The sequence below is a fragment of the Narcine bancroftii genome, chromosome 7 (assembly GCF_036971445.1).
Source record: "Narcine bancroftii isolate sNarBan1 chromosome 7, sNarBan1.hap1, whole genome shotgun sequence".
In the NCBI taxonomy this organism is placed as follows: Eukaryota; Metazoa; Chordata; class Chondrichthyes; order Torpediniformes; family Narcinidae; genus Narcine; species Narcine bancroftii.
In genome coordinates this window covers 210,291,570-210,318,443 of record NC_091475.1, presented here as the reverse complement: position 1 = coordinate 210,318,443, position 26,874 = coordinate 210,291,570, and the positions used below count along the sequence as shown (strand labels likewise).

At 45.1% G+C, this 26,874-nt stretch overlaps 1 protein-coding gene across 1 annotated transcript in view; it reads right to left on the bottom strand.

Moving 5' to 3' along the window:
- Window positions 1-16,998: 16,998 nt before the first annotated feature.
- Window positions 16,999-26,874, bottom strand: part of LOC138739658 (transmembrane protein 164-like) — a 60,989-nt gene continuing 51,113 nt past the window's right edge. The window contains exon 7 of the mRNA XM_069892164.1: window positions 16,999-23,214. Coding sequence (XP_069748265.1) covers window positions 23,029-23,214 — 186 coding nt within the window. The 3' untranslated portion in view covers window positions 16,999-23,028. The remainder of the gene's footprint in view (window positions 23,215-26,874) is intronic.

Sequence of the window (26,874 nt, the reverse complement as noted above, 5' to 3'; positions counted from 1 at the left end):
TGAACCTGGTTCAAGACCAGTACAGATGCTCCTTGACTTAGGATGAGGTTCCGATCAACCCATCGTAAGTGGGAAATTGTAAGTCAAAAAACAAGGTGCCCCCTGTCCTCACCTACCACCCCACCAGCCTCCTCACCTACCTCCCCACCAACCTCCACATCCAACACATTATCCTTTGCAAGTTCCTCCACCTACAATGTTATCCCACCACCAGACACATCTTCCCCTTACCGCCTTCCGTGGGGATCACTCCCTCCGTGACTCCCTCATCCATTCATCCCTTCCCATTAATCATCTGCCCCCCCCCCCCCCCAGCACCTTCCCCTATAACCGCAGGAAGTTCGCCCACACCTCCTCCCTCACCACCATTCAAGGCCCCAAACAATCCTTCCAAGTGAAGCCTCACTTGTGAATCTGCAGAGGTCGTCTACCCGACCCATTGCTCCCATTGTGGCCTTCTCTGAATCGGAGAGTCTTAAGTGCAGAGTGGGAGATTGCTTCGCTGAGCACCTTTGTTCTGTCTGCATCAGTGATAGGGACCTCCCAGTGGCCACCCATTTCAATTCTGCGCTCCACTCCCACACCAACATGTCTGTCCATGGTCTCATGCACTGTCAAACCAAGGGCACCCATAAATTGGAGGTGCAACACCTAATTTTCCATCTGGGCCCTCTCCAACCGGATGGCATTAACATCGTCTTTTCCAGTTTCTGCTGGCCCACTCCCCATTCTCCCTCTGTCTCCTCCAGCTCTCCATCCCATCCTCCATTCACTGAACCATCTCCCCACCCTTGTTTTCTCATGTGCCCTCCCTCCCTTACCCATCTCCTGCCTGTGGCCCTATGCTCCTCCCCTGTCCCTACCCCCCTCCCCACCATTTTATTGAAGTGCCTGCGTACATTTGACTTCATTCATAGTGCATGCAGATACGAAAGTCTCTTCTAAACATTCCTTCTCTCACCTTGAACAGTGACGCAGCCATTCTCAACAGTTTTGGCTGTGGCCCCCTGTTGTGATCAACAATAGGTTTGATGGGTTCAAAGGGAATTGAGGTTGGACACGTTATCAACAAACTGGGCTTTATTTACACACGGGGAATTCACAAAAGGGCACACATTCACACAGACCAACCCGAAATAACACAAATAACTGCACATTGGGTATGAAAAAAATCCCTGCTAAACATTCTCAACTCCCCATTGAGAATTAAACACACAGTACCACTAACCCTCTCTATCTCTAGCAGACACAGCACACAACAGTCAATTAATTACAACCAACAAGAATATCAAATGAACCTGGTCTCCAGCATTGTCCACGCACGGCTCGGGATCTGGGGCGGGCCCATTGCATTCGGCCCTCCGTGCCTTTCAAAGCAAGACCCGTCCACGTGAACTGCGAGGGCCAATAATGCATCAGCCTCACCCTTGATTGGCAGGTGAGGTGACTTCTGACTAGGCTCCAGCCAGAGAGGCCACAATCCACACTCCACCCCTTAGGACTCTACTCAAAGTTTATGGGCCCCCTTCTTCCCTGTGAAGCAGCGAAGTTTAGCTGGACCTCTGCAGTAAAATGTTACGAGTCCAGAGGACCCCAAAACCCAGCAGCAATAGACATTCACCAAGACAAGTAGTTACTTAAACAAAAGTTGCTTTTAATTATCTTTAAACATGAAAACGGAATCACACTTAAAATTTTTGACACACTTAATCTACTTAACCCCCTTCTAATTCTAAGTGCACATGTGTGTGTAGGTTCAGCAAAGTTCTTTGGTTCACAGTCCAATCTCACTGGTTGCAAGCAATTCTTGTACTGTGCACCAGGCTTTGGTGCTTAACCGGTAAATGGTTACCACTCAGGAGGGTTCTTGTTGGTCTTCAGAAGGAGAGCTTTTCTTTATTCAGGGCACCACAGAGTTCCTTTCTGTTTCTCCTATTCCAAGTGAAACACCAGCCAGCCAGTCCTCTCCTTTGATCAGGCCATCTTCCAAAGCTTGCCAACTTGTCCCTCTGTGTTTTCAAGTGTTTGTGTGTGACCTGCCCTAACAAACCTTTCCCAATTTATCTCACACTCTGTCACAATATCTCTTATGTACGTAGATAAAAATAAATATTATTGATAAATAGTAAAGTTGTTTTAGATGTTGTTCACCGTTCTCACTGCCCATGGGGAGGAGCTGTTTCTCAGCCTGGTGGGACTGGCTCTGATCCTCCTGGATCTCTTCCCCGGCGGGAGCAGCTGAAAGATGCTGTGTGCAGGGCGGAAGGGGTCCTCAATGAATCTTCAGACAATGATTCCGGTAGGTCACATCGACGGTGGGGGGGGGGGGGGTGCGGGGTGGAGGGGGAGAGACCCCAGTGATCCTCTCTGCCAGTTCTGGGGATTGCCCTCCATTCCATTTCTCTGCAGCATCCGTACCCACACTGATGCAGCCGGCCAGGACCCACCAGTAGAAAGTTGACAGAATGATGGAGGTTGCCTGTCTCAACCTTCCAAAGTTTCCTATAACGGGACGATGAGAATTGCACAGGATAAATCCAAGGCAAGATTGAAACATGAAAGTCTACAGTCGCTGTGATTGTAGAAAAACGCACCAAAATGCTGGCACAGTGGTTTCAAACTTTTTTTTCCACTCATATCCTTAACCATATAACAATTACAGAACGGAAACAGGCCATATTGGCCCATCTAGTCCACACTGATTGAAGTGAAATCCACTAGTATCACCTACCTGCTCCCTGTCCATAACCCTCCAATCCCCTCACATCTATGCACTCATCCAACCTCGTCTTAAATGACAAAATTGACCCTGTTGCAATCACCTCTTCCAGAGGTCATTCCACTCAACCACCACTCTCTGAGTGAAGAAGGTTCCTCTCATGTTACTTCTAAATATTTGCCCCCTAGTCCTTAACTCATGACCCATTGTTCCAATCTCTCCTACCCTCAAGGGAAAGAGCCTATTCACATCTACTCTATCTATTCCCCTCATAATTTTATATACCTCTATCAAATCCCCTCTCAACCTTCTACTCCCCAATAAATAAAGACCCAGTCTACTCAATCTTTCTCCGTATTCTAGATACTGCAATCCAGGCAACATTTTAGTAAATCTTCTCTGCCCCCTCTCTACCTTATTGATACCCTTCCTATAATTTGGAGACCAGAACTGCACACAATATTCCAAACTTGGCCTCACCAATGCCTTGAACAGTCTCAACATCACCTCCCAGCTCCTATATTCTATGCTTTTATTTATAAAGGCCAGCCTACCAAAAGCCTTCTTCACCACCCTTTCTACTTGAGTCTCCACCTTCAAAGAACGATGAACCGTTATTCCAAGATCCCTTTGTCCCTCTGCATTCCTCAATGCCCTCCCCTTCACTGCATGTGTCCTATTTTGATTATTCTTCCCAAAATGAAGCACCTCACACTTATCTACATTAAACTCCATCTGCCACCTTTCTTTCAGCCCACTCTTCTAAACAGTCCAAATCCTTCTGCAGTCCACGAAAACATTCCTCACTATCCACAACTCCCCTTATTTTTGTATCATCCACATATTTACTCGCCAAATTTACCAGTCCATCATCCAAATCATTATGTAGATGATGAACAACAGAGGACCCAACACCGATCCCTGAGCCACACCGCTCGTTACCGGCCTCCATCCTGACAGGCAGTTATCCACCATGACTCTCTGGTGCCTATCTTCCAGTTACCGCTGAACCCATCTGACTATCTCAACATTAATCCCTAGTGCCTGAACCTTCCTCACCAACCTTTCATGTGGAGCCTTATCGAAAGCCTTACTGAAATCCAAATCAACTGCTCTACTTTCATCAACCTTTCTAGTTACTTCCTCAAAGTTTTCAAACTTTTTCTTCCCACCCACATCCTACTTTAAGTAATCCTTATGCCATAGGTGCTCTGTGATTAGTAAGGGATTGCTTAAGGTGGGATGTGGGTGGGAAGAAAAAGTTTGAAAACCCCTGTTTTAATCGTCCCTCATTGACTTGTTCTGTGCACGGTTTCAGAACTTCAAAGAAAATGGGCCAATGACCATTTTTCTCAAGCAAAATGGGGCCTAGAGCAGTGGTTCTCAACCTTCCCTTCCCACTCACATCCCACCTTAAGTAATCCCTTACTAATCACAGCACCCTGTAGCACGATCAATAACTACAAGACTCAAAGCAAGTGATTAAAGGCTTTAATATCCAGAAACATCAGGCAGGACTCTAAATGCTGCTGGCCCAAGGCTGGTATGGAGGGAAGAGATGAGGGCTATCAGCATTTATTGGGAATCTTACAGGAAGGAGCTAAAGGGTTGGAGGCGGGCCAGTCAAGTGAGGTCATGTATTCCACCACACGCCTATGGCATAAGGGTTACTTAAGGTGGGATGTGAGTGGGAAGGGAAGGTTGAAAACCCGCTGTGCTGGCAGAACTCAGCAAGTCTATAGGAGAGAAAGACAAAGTATATTGCTAACAAAAGTTGCTAATTGGATATGATAAGGGATAAGGTAAGTGTGAAAGGAGGGACAAAGATAGGGAATGGCCATGGGGGAGGGGGAAAGGGGGGAATTCAATCCTTGGAGGTGCAAAGAGCCTTGGGCATCCTTGTGCAGAGAAATCTAAAAGTCAATGTCCGGGTGGGATTGGTAGTAAAGAAGGCGAATGCTATTTTGAGAGGAATAATGTATAAGAGTAGAGAGGTGTTGATGAGGCTCTATGGGGCACTGGTGAGACCCCAGTTGGAGAACTGTGTACAGTTTTGGGCCCCCTATCTTAGAAAAGATGTGGTGTTGTTGGAGAGGATGCAGAGGAGATTTATTAGGATGATTCCGGGAATGCATATGAGGAGCGTTTGACATCACTTGGGTTGTATTCATTGGAGTATCAGAGAATGAGAGGAGATCTCATAGAAGACATTTCAAGTATTGAAAGGTTTTGATAGAGTGAATGTGGATAAGATGTTTCCCTTGATGGGTGAATTGAGGACAATCGAGGGGTCGATTAGAAGTTATCCAATTAGAACAGAGAAGAGGACCCACTTCTTTAGTCAGTGGGTCGTGGATCTATGGAACTCACTGTCGCACAAAGCAGTGGAGGCTGGATCACTGGGAGTATTTAAACAGGAAATGGATAAGTATCTCATTAGTGAGGGTATCAAGGGATATCGGGAGAAGGCTGGAAATTGGAACTAGGTGTGAGCATAATTCAGCTTAGTGTAGAATCACAGAACAGACTCGATGGGCCTAATGGCCTGCTTCTGCTCCTTTGTCTTGTGAAAGTGTTAAGTCGATATTAATGCCGTCCGGTTGCAGGGTGGCCAGTCGGAAGATGAGGTCTCAGGCAAACCAAAGGTTGTAATTAGTGTCTGTCACTAAGCAGTTTCATCCCCACACTGGTTTCCTCTGTTATCAGTGATCATTTTATTGAAGATAGAGCCTATTAAACATACTCAGTAACCACTGTGACCTAATTAACATTCCTGGATGGTGACTCAGGGACTGGATTGGCAATAAAAACTGTTTTACTCCTTGTTCCATTGTCAATAATCTATCCTTTCTGAAGATTCCAAGACGGTCATTTCCTCACAGTGGACAAGGTTCAAGGTTCCTTTTATTGTCACTGATCATGCATTAAAAATGTAACCTACATAATATACTTTAATTTCTGCCTACTGTAAGGCAGACAAAGAGTGGACGTTAGTGTTGCCCGGCGCCCCTTACAGTAAGAGAGAAAGGGAAGCCGAGGAGAGTCCCTTCAGAGTCACCAAGTGTCCACAGCTGCACAGACTCCTTCCTGTCTGATCTATCGGCCGCCCGTGCTCCAGGTGCAAACCTCCCACATGATCAGGAAGCCTTCACCGTCTGAAGCCCCTTCAAGAGCCCTTCCTGCCTTCAGCGCCCTCTCGAAACCCGGTTCCTACAAGCCAGTCCCCAGCAGCCCGTGCAGGTACCCCTGACCACAAGTCTCCTGCACCCCGTGTGTGTCAGTCAGCCGTCATGGCTGTGCTGAACACGATGCCCAAGTTAAACTAAAAGTCTGTTGCCTGCACATGATCTATATCCCCACCCCATTCCCTACACATTCATGTGTCTGTCTAGAGGCCTCTTCAACACCTCGATGGGGAGGAGGCAGGAGAAAGGCCTTGAGAGGTAAAACACGTCAACCATAATTTGAATGGCGGAGAGGAGTTGATGGGACAAATTTTAAATGTTATTTTTAATTTAAACTTACAGCGCGGTAACAGGTCCTTCCAGCCCACGAGCCCATTTACAACCAATTAACCTACAAACCCTCAAACGTTTTAGTGGGAGGAAACCCATACAGATGCGGGGAGAATGTACAAACACCTGACAGACAGTGGTGGATTCAAACCTGGGTCGCTGTCGCTGTAACAGCATCGTGCTAATTGCTACACTAACCGTGCAGCCTAACGCCTCTTACTGTTGCATCTGCTTCCATCACTACCCCCGGCAGCTGTTCCAGACACCCACCGCTCCCTGTATAAAAATTACTTGCCCCCCCCCACCACATCTCTCTTAAACATTCTCCCCATCACCCGCGTTTGGGGGAAAGATTCCGTGAATCCTCTCGACGCCTCTCATCTTTTTATAAACCAAAATCAGGTCTGCCCTCAGCTGCTCCAGAGAAAATGCCAAGCTTGTCCAACCTCTCCCCATAACCCAGACCCCCTAATCCAAGCTCTTCTCTACCCTTTCCAAAACGTCCACATCCTTCATGGGTGACCAGAACGGCCCAGAGTAAGTTGGTGCAGCAGATATAAAACCAGTGCCCTCCACCGTTGTATGAGTGATTGAAGAACGGGAAGGAGGTGCTAATGTTGGAGGAAGCTGATCAGAAAGGACTTTTTGTTTTTGCAAAATGGTTCAAGGTTCCTTTTATTGTCACATATTGATACACTAAAAATGTAACTTATGTAGCCGCGTGCTACTTGAAAGAAGACACACACACGTAGTGTAGTCAGGTTAAGCTCTGAGTTTTATTAGGGCTCAGGCCTGACTTTTATACTTGCACTGTTCCTGCCATGGCCCCCCTTGGCTGACATCACAACATGCACAACAAACTGGGTTTCCTGTACGTGGGTGCTTTCCTGCATAACAATTCCCTTCTTTCCCGTCTGTTGGCTGCGCACCAAGGCCAGCACCATTTTGGGGTTGCTGGCCTTTAAACTGCCCTCACCGTTCATCTGCAGGTTCACTTGTTGTGGTCAGTGCCACAGCGCGGGCTGTTGGCCTTTGATTGCGCTCGCTGCCTGGAGCGCTGACTCGATCGCCGCTGCCGCAGGCCAGCACACTTACACGATATACTTCAACAAAAAGTCGCTATGAGTTTGCCCGCTGCCCAGACTCCAGTTTGATCCATCAACCACCCTGAGCTCCAGATCCAGAGTTTAAGGGGGAGATTGATAAGGCATCTAATCAAGGGATCTGTGGAAAAGGCCAGACAGGGTGAAAGTAAATCCAAAGGGTTTTTACAAATATGTAAATAGCAAAAGGAGAGTGAAGGATAAAATTGGTCCCTTGGAGAATCAGGGCGGACAACGGTGTGCAGAGCTGAATGAGATGGGGGAGATATTGAACGAGTTCTTTTTGGTATTCACTAGGGAAAAGGATATGGAATCGTGTAGGATAAGAGAAGCAAAAGGGGTGATTATGGAAAATGTAGGGATTAGGAAAGAGGGGGTGTTGGAACTTTTGAGGCATATAAAGGTGGATAAGTCTCCAGATCCCAACGAGATTTTCCCCAGGATCTTAAGGGAAGTCAGGGAGGAAATAGCGGAGGCTCTGTCAGTGATTTTTCAAAAGTCACTAGAGGGGGGCATGGTGCCGCAGGATTGGCATGTCGCTAACGTGATTCCTCTGTTTAAAAAGGGCTCCAGGTGTAGGCCCAGCAATTATAGGCTAGTACGTTTGACGTCGGTGGTGGGTAAACTAATGGAAAGTATTCTTAGAGATAATATGTATAAGTATCTAGAGAGTCAGGGACTGATCAGGAACATGCAATATGAGTTTGTGCAGGGAAGGTCATGTTTGACAAATAGTTGAATTTTTTGAGGAGGTGACTAGAAACTTTGATAAGGGTAGAGCAGTAGATGTGGTCTATCTGGATTTCAGTAAGGCCTTCGATAAGGTTCCACATGGAAGGTTGGTGGTAAGTAAGGTTCAGGCACTAGGTATTAATGTTGAGATAGTCGGATGGGTTCAACAGTGGCTAGAGGGTAGATGCCAGAGAGTCAAGGTGGATAACTGTATGTCAGGATGGAAGCCGGTGATGAGCAATGTGTGTCAGGGATCGGTGTTGGGTCCCTTGTTGTTTGTCATTTGCATTAATGATTTGGATGATGGAGTGGTAAATTGGGTGAGTAAATGTGTGGATGATACAAAAATAGGGGGAGTTGTGGATGTGAAGATGGTTTTCAGGGACTGCAGAAGGATTTGGACTGATCGAAAGAGTGGGCTGAAAGGTGGCATTGGTAACATTGGGTGAGTAAATGTGTGGATGATACAAAAATAGGGGGAGTTGTGGATGTGAGGATGGTTTTCAGGGACTGCAGAAGGATTTGGACTGATCGAAAGAGTGGGCTGAAAGGTGGCAGATGGAGTTTAATATTGATAAGTGTGAGGTGCTTCATTTTGGGAAGAATAATCAAAACAGGACATATACAGTGAAGGGGAGGGCAGAGGAATGCAGAGAAACAGAGGGATCTTGGAATAATGATTCATCGTTCTTTGAAAGTGGAATCTCATGTGGATGGAGTGGTAAAGAAGGCTTTTAGTATGCTGGCCTTTATAAATCAAAGCATAGAATATAGGAGTTGGGAGGTGATGTTGAGACTGTTCAAGGTGTTGGTGAGGCCAAATTTGATATATTGTGTGCAGTTCTGGTCTCCAAATTATAGGAAGGATATCAATAGGGTAGAGAGGGGGCAGAGAAGATTTATTTAAATGTTGCCTGGATTGCAGTATCGAGAATACAGAGAAAGAATGAGTAGACTGGGACTTTATTCTGTGGGGTGTAGAAGGTTGAGGGGGGGGGGGATTTGATAGAGGTATTTAAATTATGAGGGGAATAGATAGAATAGATGTGAATGGGGTCTTCCCCTTGAGGGTAGGAGAGATTGGAATGAGGGGTCATGCGTTAAGGACTAGGGTGCAAATCTTTAGAAGTAACATGAGAGGAAGCTTCTTCTCTCAGAGAGTGGTGGCTGAGTGGAATGACCTTCCAGAAGAGGTGGTTCCAGCAGGGTCAATTTTGTCATTTTTAAAAATAATGTTTTATTTACTACTTCATTGAGAACCACGTTAGTAACAATATTCAGCATTAAAATATACACTGTGACATATTCATTTTCCCCCTTCCCTCCACCTTCCCCACCCCCTATAACTTAAAGCAAGTCCATAAATGGTTATATGGTTATATGGTTAAATGAAAGAAAGAAGGAAGAATAAATAAACAATAGAGCACAAAATGAAGAAAAAGAAAAATCGTGTTGTCCAATATTCCATATGTAAGTATTTTCGTACTTGTATCTTATCACGTCGGGAGATGGAGTCTGAAATCGGCGGTTTCTAATATGCTCTATGTCTGGTTCCCAAATTTGTTCAAATAGAGCATAATTGTCTTTTAGGTTGTCAGTAATTGTTCATTTCTATGAACCCATTGTTGTATTTTTAAGGTTGTTTCCATTTTCCAAGTTATCATTATGAACTTTTTAGCTGCTGCGAGCCAATCATTATAAATCTTTTTTGAACCCTGTCTAATTTAATGTTAAGACCTAACTTATCTTTTATGTTGTTTAACAGGACGATTTTTGGATCTTTTGGTATCCTAATTTTTGTAATTCTATTTAATATTAGGTTTAAATCCTCCCAAATAGTAATCACTTTTGTACACGTCCAAATTGTGTTCCAATTTCTTGTTTACAACGGAAACATCTGTCTGATATTGTTGGATTCCATTCTTTTAACTTTTGAGGTGTAACATACAATCTATGGAGCCAATTGTATTGTATCATACAAAACCGAGTATTAATCATATTAATCGTGGTCCCTGCGCATAGTTCTTTCCATGTTTCACTCTTTATTCGTATATTTAAATCTTTTCCTCAGCCTTGTTTGGGTTTCTACATTGCTTCATCAATGTCCTTGTATTGCAATTTGCTGAACATGTATGTGATCAATTTGTTTACAATCGCAGAGTCTGTGATTAAGTATTAATAGCAGGTAATCTTAGACTAGAACTTTCCTTTTAAGTAAGTTCTCAACTAATAGTCTGAAAATATTGTACCATGTGATATTCCATATTTGTCTTTTAACTGTTCAAATGTTAATAAATTATTTCCCAAAAAGCAATCTTCTATTCTTTTAATTCCTTTTTTTTCCCATTCCTTAAAAAAATTAATTGTCCACTGTAAAAGGAATTAATGGGTTTTGCATTAGTAACACTTTTGGTATTTGATCATTTATCATCTTTCGCTCCAGGTGTATTCTCTTCCATGTTTTTAGTATGTGATGTAGTACTGGTAGATTGCTGTGTTGCACCAGTTTCCCATCCCATTTATAGAGTAAATGTTCCAGGACCTTTTCTCCTAATTTATATAATTCTATCTCGAGCCAATCCGGGTTTTCTCCCATCTGATAAAAACCTGACAAATATCTTAACTGTGCTGCCCTGTAATAGTTTTTGAAATTTGGTAGATGCAATCCTCCTTGTTTATACACCCATGTTAATTTTTCCAAAGTTACTCTTGATTTTTTTACCCTTCCATAGAAATTTTCTTATTAATTAATTTAATTTCATTTAAAAAGTCCCCAGTCAAGGGAATCGGCAGCGTTTGGAACAGATATTGTAGCCGTGGAAATACATTCATCTTGATGCAGTTTATTCTCCCTATAAAAGTTAATAGTAAATATTGGCATTTCTCGTAAGTCTTGTATTTTTTTTATTAATGGTTGGTAATTTAATTTATACATATGATTTAAATTATTATCTATCCTGATACCCTAGGTAATGTACAGCCTGTGATTGCCATTTAAAAAGGGATTCCATTTTACATTTTGTATAATTGACTTTGTTCATTGGAGTCACCTCACTTTTATCAATATTAACCTTGTATCCTGATATCTCTGCATGTGAACCATATAACCATATAACCATTTACAGAGCGGAAACAGGCCATGTTGGCCTTTCGAGTCTGCACGTTCATTCAATTTTTTATATAACCTTTTTATTGATTTATCTATGTCTGTCAAATATACTATAATGTCATCCACAAACAAGCTAATTTTAAATTCTTCCTCTTTTACTTTTATTCCTTTTATCATAGATTCAGTTCTATAGCTAAAGCAAACAGGGATGGTGATAATGGGCCTCCCTGTCTAGTTGACCTACTCAATTTAAAGTGGTCTGAAACATATCCATTTGTTACTACTTTTGCCACAGGACCATTAAACAGTGCTCTAATCCAATTAATATATTTTTCTGGTAATTTGATTCTGTAGTACTTTAAACAGATAATTCCATTCCACCCTATCAAAAGCTTTCTCTGCATCTAGAGCTAATGCCACACTTGGTGTTTTATTTAGTTGTGCTGTATGGATTAAATGAATAAATTTACAGACATTATCTGCCACTCTTCTATTTTTAATAAATTTTATATGATCTAGCGTCACTAATTTCAGAACACAGTCTGTTAATCTATTTGCTAGTAATTTATAGTCTGTATTTAGTAAAGACATTGGTCTATATTGAAGCTGGTGACAACTGGTCTTTTCCTGTTTTTGGAATTACTATAATTATTGCCTTTTTACGAATCAGGCAAATTTTGGGTCTCTTCCACTTGTTTCATTACCTCTAAGAAGAGCGGAATTAATAGATTATTGAATACCTTATAAAACTCTTTAGGGAATCCATCTTCACCTGGTACTTTATCATTTGGTAAGGTAATTAGTGTATCCTGTGTTTCTGTAATTGTTAGGGGCTTCAGTAATTTATTTTGCTCTAACAATTGTAATTGGGGTAATTCAATGTTTGACAAAAACTCATCTATTTTGTTGTTCTTCCCTGGGTTTTCGCTTTGATACAATTGCTTATTAAAATTTTTTAAATTTCTATTAATTTCCAATGTGAGATCTGTTTATCCTCCTTCCTTTGTCTCTATGAAAGTTCTTGTTGCTTGTCCTGTTTTTAGTTGCCAGGCCAATATTTTGTGGGTTTTCTCTCTTAATTCATAATATCTTTGCTTTGTTTTCATAATGTTTGTCTCCACTTTCTAGGTTTGTAATGTTTCATATTTTAATTTTTTCTCTTGTCAGTTCTCTCTTTTTCTCATTAAATCTTAAAATAGATTCTATCTCTTTTTCCAACTGTTCTATTTCCTGATCATATTCTTTTTTAATCTTGGTCATGTAACTATTTATGGCCTAATAAAGGCCTTCATTGCATTCCATAATATAAATTTGTCTGTTACAGAATTTGCATTTGTCTCAAAATATATTTAAACTTGTTGTTCTATGTATTCCCGAAAATCTTGCCTTTTTAACAATATGGGGTTTAGGCTCCATCTATATGCTTTTGGCGGAATACCCTCTAAATCAATTGTGTCTGACCTTTTACCTCTGACCTGCTTCTCAGCATTAACCCCTTGACTCCATTGATAACTATAAATCCACTGAGATACACAAAGGTGGCAGAGAGTGAAATCCTGAACAGACAAAGAATTGCTGAGGGAACTCAGCAGGCCAGACAGCATCTGTGGGCAGAAATATTCAGTCAATGAGACAAACAGAGAATAAATATAACAGATTAGGTGAATAAATATTCAGTCACAGTTTGTGTATATAAGAGCTGAGGTGTAGTGGTAAAGTACAAGAGGCCAAATTTGGAGGATTGTGTGCAGTTTTGGTCACCTAGTTACAGGAAAGATATCAATAAGATAGAAAGAGGGCAGAGATTTACTAGGATGTTGCCAGGACCTCAGGAACTGAGTGACAGCAAAAGGTTAAAAGGATTAGGATTTTATTCCCTGGAGCGGAGAAGAATAGAGGAATTTAAACTTATGAGGGGGACAGACAGAGTAAATGTCGGTCGGCTCTTTCCACTGAGATACAAACCAGAGGACATGGGTTAAGGGTGAAAGGTTTAGGGAGAACTTCACCCAGCCGAGGTGGTGAATGCAGGCTCAGTGTTAACCTTTTAAGAAGAATTTGGACATGGATGGGAGAGGAATGGAAGGTTACGGACTGGGTGCAGGTCAGTGGGACCAGCCCAAATAATATTTCGGCACAGACTAGAAGGGCCAGTTTTCTGGGCTATAAATGTTCTATGGTTCTAAAAAAGACGTGGTACAAAAATGTGCTGGAGAAACTCAGCAGGCCATGCAGCGTCCACGGGAAGCAAAGGAGTCCTATGAAACACCAATTGGGCCTTTTACATTCTTTTGACCCGCCGAGCATCCCGACCACATTGAGTACTGCACTTCTCCCCAGCATCTGCAGATTAACAGGGAAACAAATGGTGCAGATCTTTCGTGTTGGGGCAAGGTAACGTGAAGAAGGGAAGAGGCCTTAGCTTGGTCTGAGAATATTTTTAGGGAGGCAGATTGAAAGAGATCATTGCCGCCCAGCTCACTGACAAAAGGCAAAGGAGGAAAAACCCAACACCCAACCCCAACCCACCAATTTTCCCCTGCAACCGTGTCTGCCTGTCCCGCATCGGACTTGTCAGCCACCAACGAGCCTGCAGCTGACGTGGACATTTACCCCCTCCATAAATCTTCGTCCGCGAAGCCAAGCCAAAGAACCCTGCTGATGAAGGCATGATGGGAATTTCAGGAGCGTATAGATCTTGAGAGGTTGTAGAACTGAAGAGGTTACAAAAATAGAAGCAAGGTCATGGAATCAAAGGTTGCCCCATGTTTATTACCATCAGACTCTTCATCCACTAGAGCATTTCTCTGGATCACGGTGCACACACATACTGTGGTGATATGACCATGAGCCTACTGCACGGGCAATCTCTGTACCTGCAGAAGGACCACCAGGGGGTTGACCCCACCTGACCTGCTGTCAATCAGCCAACTCGAATACAAGCCTGCGCCGGCCCCTCCTGGGTCAGTCACTCGGGAGCCACCACAGCTGAAACTGGTGTGTACAGACTTTTAGTCTTTTGTGTTTTGCTGCTACCTGTGTGTCACACATGCACACACAGCAATCACATTAAATTAATTTGTACAAATATAAAGTTTTTAAATTTAGACATACAGCCCAGTCAGCGGCCATTTTGGCCCAAGGGCCCGGGCCTCCCAATTTACACCCTGGTACGTTTCAACTTGTGGGAGGAAACCGGAGCCCCTGGGAAAACCCTTGCAGACATGGGGAGAATGCACAAACTTACAGATAGCGCAGGATCCAAATCCTGGTCCTGACTGCTTGCGCCAACTGTGCAGCCCAAAAATATTTTGAAATAATTTGCTCTGTTTCATTTATAAGAGACAAGGTTACAGGACACCGTTCATCAATCTCGCAGACTGCAGGAAGAAGCTATTCCCAGCCTGGCCGTCCTGATTTTGATGCTCCTTTACCTCCTTCCTGATGGTAGTGGGTCAAAGATCCTGTGTACTGGATGGAGAGGATCCTCAATAATTCTTTGAGCCCTGTTTAAGCAATACTCCCGGTGAACATTGTCAACTGAGGAAAGGAGACCCCAGTGCAGTGGTTCTCAATCTTTTTCTTTCCACACACATCCCACTTTAAGTCATCCCTATGCCATCGGTGTCACATTTGTGGCCCGAAATGTGAAGTTAATAAAACATTAAACACAAGTTTTATCAGGTAAACTTCTCAGTGGCTTTATTCTCCCGTTTCCTTTGTTCTCCTGCTTGTGTTCTTATCTCTTTCTCCTACCACGTGACTTCCGGTACATCTCATACATATTCATTATCATGACAATCGGTGCTCTGTGATTAGTAAGGGGTTGCTTAAGGTGGGATGTGGGTGGGAAGGGAAGCCTGAGAATCACTGCTCTAGACCCAATTGTTACTGAAATATTTTGCTTGAGAAAAATGGTCATTGGCCCATTTCCTTTGGAGCTCTGAAACCGTGCACAGAACGAGTCAGAGGGATGATTAAAACAGTAGTTTTCAAACTTTTTCTTCCCATTCACATCCTGTTCGTAAATGTATCCTATTCCTCTAGATATGAATGCCAACATTGCATTTTCTTTCTTCACCATCAACTCAACCTGGAGGTTAATGTTTAGGGTATCCTACACGAGGACTCCCAAGTCCCTTTGCACTTCTGAATTTAGAATCTTCTCCCCATCCAAATAATAGTCTATCCTTTTATTCCTGCTACCAAAGTGTGTGACCGTACAATTTTAGAAGATAGACTTGAACTTGATAATCCATTATTTAGAAACTCCAATATTTCCGCATCAATGGATTCTGCTCCTGCATTGCCATTGAATTTTCTAAGTCCAAGTAATCCCTGCTGTTTCCCCCTTCTCTCTCTTGCCTTCTGATCCACCACCACTGGTCCTCCCAGATTGGACCCCCTTCCCATATCATCCCCCAGCCTCAACACCACCGGTTCTCCTCTCCTTCTGCCCATCACACTGGCTCACGTTATCGCATTCCTTGCCGATCAGATTCCTGCAGAGCCAACCTTTGTGTTCCCTGGTTATCACCTCCTCCAGCCACCACCCATCCAACCCAGTCCCATTACCCCTTCCCCTTCTTGTCTGCTACCACCCATCACCCTCCTGAATCTTGACCACGCACCCCCTCCCATCTCCAGCTGCCCTTGCCCATCCATAGAACACTTTGGCACAAAAACAGGCCTTTCAGTCCATCTAGTCCATGCCAGACTATTGTTCTGCATAGCCCCACTGACCTGCACCTAGACTATATCCCTCCAATCCATGTACCTATCCAATTTTTCTCAAAAAATTCAAGCATGCATTCACCACTTTATCTGGTAGCTCGTTCCACATCCCCACCTCTCTGTGTGAAGTTCCCCCTAAACCTTTCCCTCTTCACCCTTAATCCATGTCCTCTTGTTCATTTCCCCAACATCAGTAGAAAGTGCCTGCTGTCTGCCCCCTCATAACTTTAAATACCTCTATCAAATCATATGTACTTATTGTCCCTTTTAATTCAATTAAGTTTGCCATGAAAGCTTTTTTTTACAAGTAATTTTGATGAAGATCTACCAGGACCAATGCCTGAAGAGGGTGCACAAAATCACTGAACCGGTGCAAACTCGAAAGGCCAACATGACCTGTTTCCGCTCCGTAAATGATTATATGGTTAAATCTCCCATTCTCTGACGCTCCAGCGAATAACTGGTTTAACCTTTCTCTGTAATTCAGTTCCCGAAGTCTGGGCAACATTCTAGTAAATCTTCTCTGCACTCTTTCCATCTGACCCACTTATCGGCCCATTCTGCCGCCCCGTCCCCTCCCATCTTTACACTGGCCATCTCCTCACGGTCCTGATGCAGGGTTCTAACCGGAAACATCCGCCATTCTCTCCCTCCCATGGATGCTGCTCGATCCATTGAGTTTCTCCAGCGGTTTGGCCGGTTTTGCTGCACATTCCCAGTGCCTTTAGTTCCTTGTTCCTCCCCTACCAGCCCCATACAGTGTATTAGCAGGAGCAAAATCCAATCACCCAGAAAGACCACCAAGGGCAACGTAAAGTCCACTGTGTGACCTGCTGAGTTTTCTCCTGTGTTTACAATCACTGCATCTGCAGACATTCGTGTTTCACTCCAACACCAAGTGGCTGGTTTATATTTTAGTGGACATTTAAGATACATTGTCGGGACTTTTCAGCACAGAACAGGCTCTTCAGCCGATGATGTTGCACCAAGGGGAGGCCAAATTTGGAGCATTGTGTGCAGTTTAAGTCCCTTACCTAAAGGAAAGATGCAAGATTGAACGATGCAGAGATTTACTAGGATGTTGGCCAGACTTCAGAAACTGAGTGACAGGGAAAGGTTGCTCTACAAGATTAAGAGAGGCATAACCAGTGCCTTTTTTCAAGGTCAGGAGTATTAAACACCAGAGGACGTGTGTAGAAAGTGAAGAGAGGGAAGTTTAGGGGAGACATCAGGGGTAAGTTTTTTTTTACAGTGTTGTGGCTGCCTGGAATGCCTTGCCAGGGATGGTGGTGAAGGCTGAAATATTTTAACCAGGCCATATAATCCATATAACAATGACAGCACAGAAACAAGCTAGTTCAGCCCTTCTAGTCCATGCAGAACATCTTCTCCCACCAAGTCCCACTGACTGGCACCTGGACCATAACCCTTCGCACCTCTCTCATCCATAGACCTATCCAACATTTCCTTAAATAAAATAGAGCCTGCATTGACCTCTTTGGCCAGCTCATTCCACACTCCCACCACTCTCTGAGGGAAGAAATTCCCCCTCATGTTTCCCCTAAACATTTCCCCCTTCAATGTCAATCCATGTCCTCGTTTGAATCTCCCACACTCTCAATGGAAAAAGCCTGCCCACATTGACTCCACTTGTCCCCTCATAATTTTAAAGAACTCTTATCAAATTACCTCTCAATCTTCTATGGTCCAGGGAGTAAAGTCCCTGCCTGTTCAACCTTGCCCTGTAAGTCAAACCCTGAAACCAGGCAACATTCTTGTAAATCTATACACTATCTATTTTGTTGATGTCCTTCCTGTAATTTGGAGACCAAAACTACGCACGGTATTCCAAATTTGACCTTACCATTGTCCTACATAACTTTAACACATCCCAACTCCAGTACTCAATACTCTGATTTATGAAGGCTAACATACCAAAAGCGTTCTTCACCACCCCATCAACACATGGATGGAAGAAAAATAGAGGGTTACGGGGTAGGGAGGATTTAATACTTTTTAAAAGGAATATATAGGTCAGCACATCAAGGGCTGAAGGGTCTGTACTGTGCTGTAGTGTTCAATACCTTGATAAAGAGCTCAGGCCCAAAATGTCAGTCCTTTGCTCTATAAAGGACACGGACCTGCTGTGTTTCTCCAGCGATGTTTTTACTTCAACCAATTTGTGTTTTACTGGGAAGGGGGCCCCATAAGCTTTGAGCAGACTCCAAAGGAGGAGAATGTCTGGAGTAAATGCAAGTCGGCTTTTCCCCACTGAGGTTGGGTGGGATACAAACCAGAGGACATGGGGTACAGGGGAAAGTTTTGGGGGAACTTCTTCACAGAGACCGGTGGGGGTGTGGAACGAGCTGTCAGCTGAAGTGGTGAATGTGGGCTCAATTTTAATACAAGAAAAATTAGGACAGGTATGTGGATGGGAGGGATTTGGAGGAATAAGGTCAGGGTGCAAGTCAAAAGGCCTTGGCAGTTCAGCACAGAGTAGATGGCCTGAAGGGCCTATTTCTGGACTGTATTGTTCTAAGATAGCTATAACGACTTTCCAGGATGTTAAAGCATAGTGACAGAGACATTCAGCTGGTCAAACAGGGAACTTTATACAGCTTATCTTTGCTATATAACGCACCCTGTTTGTACAGTCGAGTTTCTCCAGTCTTGTTTTTACTTCAACCCTGGTGTCTGCACACTTTAGTGTTTTATTTCTTCTCAGGATGCTGCCTGGTTCAGGGGGAACAAGCTGTGGGGAGAGGTAGGACAAACTGGGTTATTTTCTCTGGAGTGTCAGAGACTGAGGGGAGACCTGATAAGAGGGATCGATAGGGGGAGCAATCAGAATCTTTTCCCTTGGGTAAAAGTGTCACCTAACATGGAGTAGGATAGGGGTGGGGGAAGAGAAAGAGTTTAAGGGAGATGTGTGGGGCAGATCGCTGAGACAGAGCGGAGAGTGCCTGGAATGGGCTGCTAGGGGGTAGTGGTGGAAGCAGATACAATTATTAGTGTTCAGATAGATGCGTAAACATGCAGGAGATGGGGGGGGGGGGGGGGTGGTTGGTGAATCTATGGAAGCCTTTGCCCATTGAGGCGACCTCAGTAAATATATTTAAGGTTGGATATATTTTTATGTCACTGGGGAATATGGAGAAAAGGTAGGTGAGCCTATCATCAGATCAGCCATGATCTCATTGAATGGTGGAGCAGGCTCAACGGGCCGGATGGACGGCTCCTATTTCTTATAGATCAGTGGTTTTCAAATCTTTCCTTTCCAAACTCACATAAGTAATCCCAAGGCCATCGGTGCTCTGTGATTAGTCAGGGATTGCTTAAGGTGGGATGTGAGTGGGAAGGGAAGGTTGAGAATCACTGCTCTGGACCCAATTGTTACTGAAATATTTGGCTCGAGAAAAATGGCCATTGGCCCATTTCCTCTGGAGATCTGAAACCCTGCACATAACGAGTCCATGAGGTACAATTAAAACAGGGGTTTTTAAACTTTTTCTTCCCACTCACATCCCACCTTAAGCAAACCCTTACTAATCACAGAGCACCGATTAAAATGGGATTTGAGTGGACAGAAAAAGTTTGTAAACCACTGACAGAGATCATGTGCAGCTGAGGAGAATGAGTTGGATTTGGCATCAAATTCAGCACAGACATGTGGGCCAAAGGGCCTGTTCCTGTCCTGTACGGTTCTCCTTTTCTAACTTGGGATTGACACGAGGCAGGTCTGACAAGTGGCGGGTCAAGCAGATATAGGGCCTTCTCTCCGCTTCTCTCTCCACGGATGTTGGATGGTCTGCTTCCAATGAACATTTGAGATGTTCTATTTGTCTAAAAGGTGATACAGTTCAAACATTTTCCAGTTCTGGCTAGAAGTTAAATTTGGCTGAAAGGTCAGAGTTCACAGATCCTGTCTGATCTCATGGCTTTTCCCACACATTTTGCTTTAGATTAAAGTGCTCTCCAACCCAGTTCTTAACCATTGTTGCATGTAGACATCAGTGCTGTTGTAATGGCTTCCGCTGCTGTGATCCGGGAAGGCGGAGGCAAAGCATTGCTCCGGAGGGTTCAATAGCCCGGTCCTAATGCTGACAGCTCTGGGCTCAACGGCCTGATGGTGTTTGATTTTAAAATCCTGCATCCCACAGTGTCTGTGCTGGGTAGCGTCCACGGGAGGGTGCAGACTGTGGGGGAGCAGCGGACCCCCGTCGCAGGGCACCAGAAAGAGGAAGAACCTCCACACCCGCTGAGAAGCAGAGAATATGACCCTACAGGACGGCGACCATGGCAGACCAGCGAAGGCCTCAGCGGCTGAGGATCCCACACAGGCTGTGGGTGACTTGCGGTCAGGTGACCTGCACGGGCCTCGGGAGGCTGGCTGATGGGAACTGGGTATCAGAGCCGAGATTTGAGAGGGCGCTGAGGGCAAGAAGGGCCTCGGGCACTGACGGTTTCCTGATCATGTTGAGGGCCGGGGGTGGCCGATGGATCGAACAGGAGTCTGTGCGGCTGCAGAGGCCACAGGAATCACTGGAGGCGAATCCACGGAAGGTGCCTGGAATGGCTGCCGGGGGTAGTGGTGGAAGCAGATACAATGGTAAGGGGCATTAGGCTGCACGGTTAGTGTAGCGGTTAGCGCGATGCTGTTACAGCAACAGCGACCCAGGTTTGAATCCAGCGCTGTCTGAGGTGTTTGTACATTCTCCCCGGTCTATATGGGTTTTCTCCCACTAAAATGTTTGGGGGGTTTGTAGGTTAATTGGTTGTAATTGGGTGGCACAGTCTCGTGGGTCAGAAGGGCCTGTGACCGCGCTGTAAGTTTAAATTAAAAATAACACTTAAAATTTGCCCCATCTACTCCTCTCCACCATTCAAATTATGGTTGATGTGTTTTATCTCTCAAGGCCTTTCTCCTGTGTTGAAGAGGCCTCGGACAGACAGTTTAATTTGGTCGTGTTCACCAGTCATGACGGGCCGAAGGGCTTGTTCCTGAAATGTACTGTTCTTATACTAACACCTGTTGTTGACTTTGGCACAGTCACAGAGGATTTCAACAGCTTATTGACACACACATGCTGTGGGAGACTTGCAGTCGGGGTGACCCGCACGGGCTGCTGGGGACTGGCTCGTAGGAACCAGGGCAGGAAGGGCTCCTGAAGAGGCCTCAGGTGCTGAAGGCTTCCTGATCGTGTGGGAGGTTCAGACCTGGAACTCGGGCAGCTGATGGATCAGACAGGGGTCTGTGCAGCTGCGGGAATTGCTGGGGGAGAATCCACGGCCACTCAGTGACGCTCTTTTGCTTCTCTTTCTCTTGAACTGTAAGGGGTGTTGGGCGACATTAATGGTGGTTCTTTGTTTGTCTTACGGCCAGCAGAAGGAAATTTTGTGTAATATTACATGCTCAATACCACGAGGTAATATTACATTTAGATATTTAGATATACAGCACGGTAACGGACCCTTTCAGCCCATGAGCCCGTGCCACCCAATTAACTTACAATGCTCCGTGTGTTTTTAATGGTGGGAGGAAACTGGAGCCCCCGGGGAGAACATACAAACTCCTTACAGACAGTGCAAGATTCGAACCCCAGTCCCGATCACTGGTGCTATAACAGCGTTACACTAACCAACCTTGCCACCCTGTTCATGGACATGTTCTGTACATGACAATAAATCTTGATTCTCCCATTCCCTGTAAAGTGTCACATCCCAAGCTAACCTTAATTGCAGAGTTAATACTGCACAGAAATAGGCCCATTGAGCCCATGCTGACCCTAATCCTGTGTTATTCCCATTTTATGTTCCCCCACCTTCACATCAGCTCCTGCCGGCTTCCATGGCGCACGGCGGAGGACAGGAACCGACTGACCCATGGACCCTGCACGTCTTCAGGACGTGGGAGGAAACCGCAACCCCCAAAGGAAACCCGCCCTGTCACGGGGAGAGCGTGCAAACTCCGCGCAGACAGCAGCAGAGCGGAGACTCGAGCTCGGGCCACGAGCACCGGGCAGCTTGCTGCCACACCGCGCAGACCAATTCATCTTGTGGATTCTCCGAATGAGCAGCAAATCAGGGATTAAAATAGGACACAAGAAACACTGACCATATCTTCTGACCAAGGTAAACATTTTGACAGGAAATCAGAATAAGTGGTTGTTCTGGGGAAACAGACCTAGTGATTGTAACTCACTTCTCATTGTACTGATGGGCTCAGTAATTCCATCCGGTCCCTCAATTAGCTCTTATCTCATTGTTCAAACAAATCTGACTGAAGAATATCGTTAGTCCACAAGGCACAAGATCAAAGTTCTCCTTTCGATTCATCCGTGGGAGAGAGAAACGTGGTTTGCTTGGTGCCTGTGCAGTCCACGGACAAAGACAGCAAGCCAGCCGGCAGACGGGTTTCTCTGGTGCTACATGGCCGCAGGAATCTCACTTCACAATGGCCGTAAGACCTTTAGGTTGGACATAGCATTTTGGTTTGTGGAGAGCTGAATAATTGCACCATCTCTCCGTCAAAAGTAATGATCCGGCTGCAGCAAGGGCAAAATCAATGGTTAAGTTGTTCGAGGGGGAGGGATAGAGAGAGAAATGGGGGGCAAGAGAGGGAGAAGGGGAAAAAGAGAGAGGGGGAGAAAGAAGGGGGGAGAGTGGGGGGAAGAGAGAGGAGAAAGCAACACTGTCAGAACGAAGGAAAGAGAGAGAGATCGTGAGAGACTGTCAGAGAGTGAGTGTGTCAGTGTGGGCGGGGGAGACAGAGAGAGCTTGTCTGTGTCTGTCTGAGTGCACCCCTGCCTGTGAAGTCTTTCTTCTGGCCACAGTGAGCAATGTGCCTGCCCATACAGCCATCCACAGCCTGACACTGAGGTACAGGATTGTGGTCACAGTTGATGTGAGTTGAGAGGAAATAGAACAGAAGCTTCTCCCCCATCTCCCCTCACCCGGCCCTGCTCCAATTCTCTTCCACCGGTGAGGTTCCACCAGACGCCCCCCTCTTCCTCTCTCCTCCATGTCCTGGGGAACTCTCCGATGCTTCCAAAGAATCACAGGCCTACGGGCACGCCCATTGCATCCATGAGCTGAGCCCCTCTCTTCCCCGCTCGGTCATTTCAGTTTCTGCTGGTCTCGGGGAACCAGCCAGTGCAGAGGGCGAGACAGCAGTGTGATCAGCTTGCCATGGACCAACAAGAGCGCTGTTTGGTGAAGAGACGCCCACATCCGGTAGAAGGGTCCGTGGAATGGGTCAGACACCGCTGGACACAGCATGTTGTTCAGGTTCACCATGGTCATCTGCAGGAATGTTCAAACACATTGTTACTCTCCCCTGACCCACTCACACACTTCAGCAAAGAACAGTACAGGAACAAGCCCTAACATCCATGTGAAAAAAGACAGCCATCGTCACAAAGGACTCCCGTTACCCTGGACCCATGCACTGTCAAACCAGAGGGGAGGAGGAGACACACACACACACACACACACACACACACACACACACGCGGACACACACACAAACACAGAGGGGGGGGAATGGGGAGAAGAGGGATGAAACAGAGGGGTAGAGGCAAAGAGGTAAAAACAGAGGGGTTTAACATTGACTTCCCCAATTCCCATCTACAACCCCCGCCCTGAGTCCCCCTCTTTCCCTACCCCACTGCCTCCTTTCCTCCAGCTTTCCACTCCCTTCCCTTTCCAAACAGAAAGGGAACTTCTCCCCATCGCTTCTCAGCTTTGTTCTCTTCTCCTCTCCCACCTCAACCCACCGATGACTACTTCCCTGTAAACCTGTGCTCCCCCCACTTCCCTTTCATTCAGATGTCTTGCCTGTTTTTTTCTCTTATCCCTGAGAAAGGGCCCAGGCTGGGTGACCTGCTGAGTTTCTCCTCATCTCTGCCTTTGGGCAGAAGGTATAGAAGCCCAGAGAGCAGCACCTCCAGGTTCAAGAACAGTTCTTTACAACAGCTATCAGGCTCTTGAACCTTCCCTTGTGGCACTAATCAAGGTCTGCTTTGACTATGTGCACAGGCACTTCAGCCCTCAATGTTGTATCGACCCATATATTCCTTAAAAAAACACTAAACCCTCTCGATCCTGTAACCCTCTTCCATCCATGTGCCTGACTAAAAGTTTCTTAAATGTCCCTAATCCCGGCAAGGAATTATGGGCACCCACCATTCTCTGTATAAAAAGACTTACCCCTAAACTTCCCTCCCTTCACTTTGTACACATGTTCTCTGGTGTTTTTTATTCCTGTCCTGGGGAACAGGCACTGGCCGTCCACCCTATCTTTGCCTCTCATAATCTTGTAATACTCTTATCAAGTTTCCTCTCATCCTTCTTCGCTCCAAAAAGAAAAGTCCCAGCTCCGCTAACCTTGCCTCATAAGACTTATTTCCCAATCCAGCCAACATCCCAGTAAATCTTCTCTGCCCCCACTCCATAGCTTCCACATCCTTCCTGTAATGAGGTGACCAGAACTGAACACAATACTCTAAGTGTGGTCTTAACAAAGATTTGTAGAGCTGTAACATGATCTCTTGACTCCTGAGCTTAATCCCCCTATTAATGAAGCTCAATATCCCATAGGCCTTCTTAACTATCCTATCAACCTGTGCAGTGACCTTGAGGAATGTATCGATTTGAACCCCAAGGTCTCTCTGTTCATCCACACTCACTAACCATTAACCCTGTGCTCAGCCTTCTGGTTCATCCTTCCAAAATGCATCACCTCACACTTATTCAGATTGAACTCCATCTGCTACTTCTCTGCCCAACTCTACCTCCTGTCTCTATCCTCTTGTAACCTTTGACACCCTTCATCCACAACTCCTCCAACCTTCGTGTCATCCACAAAAAAAAATAAAGTGAAACACCTGGAGGAAACCCTCGCAGACGTGGGGAGAATGTACAGACCAGATTTGAACCCTGGTCTTTAACGCTGGAATAGCATTGCGCCAACCACTACACTCACCGTGCCAAGTCACATTGTTGCCACCAGGATAACTGAATATTTATTGATTTTTTAACAATTCAATTAGCCTACTATTACAGATTTTCATCACAAGCACCTGTTCGGCTGCAGAAAGTAGGAATGTCAGTGCATGTGTACACTGTACAATGTGTATGACAATAATCTCATTATCCTGGAGCAGACTTGATGAGCCATTTGGCCTACTTCTGCTCTTATATCTTGACATTATCAAATGCAGTACAACTCCGATTATCCAAAACTAGACTCTCTGAAATCCTTATTTATCCAAGAAATGTTAAAAATTTCGGATATCCAAAATAAATCATAAATCTGAAATATTTTTCGGAGCCAAACTGGCCTCACAGGTTGAAAAAAAAACTTCAGTTGACACGAAATTAGAACGATTGTCCTCGTTTCAGGAAACTCCCTCCCCTCTCTGTTTCCATTTCTTCTTTACCTTTCCCTATTGACTTTTCTCTCCAATCCTCCCTCTCAAACTGCGCGCCACTGACTCCCAGCCGCAAGCAGTCGGTAGAATCCTTTGATCCGGTCTCATCAAGGAGAGCGACCTCCCAGCTGGAGAGGTGTTGTCGGGCTCACGGGCAGGGGCGGGGACCTCGAGTTCCTGGCAGGAGTGGGGACCTCAGTGGGGAGGTGTCGGTGATCGCCGGTGGCCAGCATTTTCTTTTTGGTGATAATTAAACATTATTTTAATGCTTAAAAAGCCTTCTCTTGTTGTTGGTTGTTGTTTAAACAGTGTTACAAGTGATTTACAGTTTTTGACATAAGCCTAGTCCTGACCATTTTGGATAATCGGAGTTGTACTGTTTTATGGGTGTGAAGGAGGGAAGGGTTAGATTGTAGTGGAGTAGGTTTACATAGGTCAGCACAACATCAGTCAAAAATAGGGGTCGACTTTTACAATGAGATTGACTTTTACACGAGAATGCACGGTGAGCATCTTTCCTTGAGTAGAGTTTTGTTTTGTAACACCAATAATTAGAAATTCTGCCATGCCCGCAGGAAAAAGAATACATGGTGCTATGCACGTATTTCTACAATAAACCTAAACCTTTGAATTTGGACATCGAGTTGAGTTCCGGACACCCAGCTGTAGAATAGATAATCCAAGATGGAAAGCGGTGAATAAAAGATCAACGAGGATTTTCCCACAAATGGCGAGCTTGAAATGACAAGGGAAGGCTGCATTGGCTGATACTTTTTGTTCCTGGAGCGTAGGAGGTTGGGAGGGTGGGGAACCTTATAAAGGTTTATAAAATCATGAAGGATACAGACATCCCAGAGTAGTGAATCTGAAAGTAGCAGCTAGAGCAATGCTGTCAGCGACTGGGGTTTAAATCCCATGCTGCCTGTCTGTACGTTCCCCCTGTGTCTGCGTGGGCTTCCTCCGGGGGGCTCCGTTTTCCTCCCACACTTCAAAACGTACCGGGGTTGTAGGTTAATCGGGTGTAATTGGGCGGCGCGCGTTCGTGGGCCACACAGGCCTGTTATCGGGCTGTAGGTCTAAATTTAAAAATTTAAATTCAAGGTGAGAGGGAAAAGATTTAAGGAAGAGTGGTGGGTTTGTGGAGGAAGTGGTAGAAGTTCATTTGGACACGTACTTAAGTAGGAGAGGTGAAGAAATATAAACACTGGCAAATGGGACTAGCTTACACAGCACGGATGAGAGGGGTGGAAGGGTCTGTTTCCATGCCGTGGAACTCTGACTTTTTATCATCCAGCTATTCCAGATGGAAACTAATCTCTCGGGTTCCCAGAGGGGATTACACTTTAGCAGGCCTTGCAATTAATATTCTATTTTAAAAACGTTGTGCTAGATTAAGTTCCCACATGGCAAGTTAGTTCAGGCGCTAGGTATTCATGAGGAGATAATCAACTGGATTTGACATTGCCTACACAGAAGCCAGCGAGTAATGGTGGATGATTGCATCTCAAACTGGAGGCCTGTGACTAGTGGT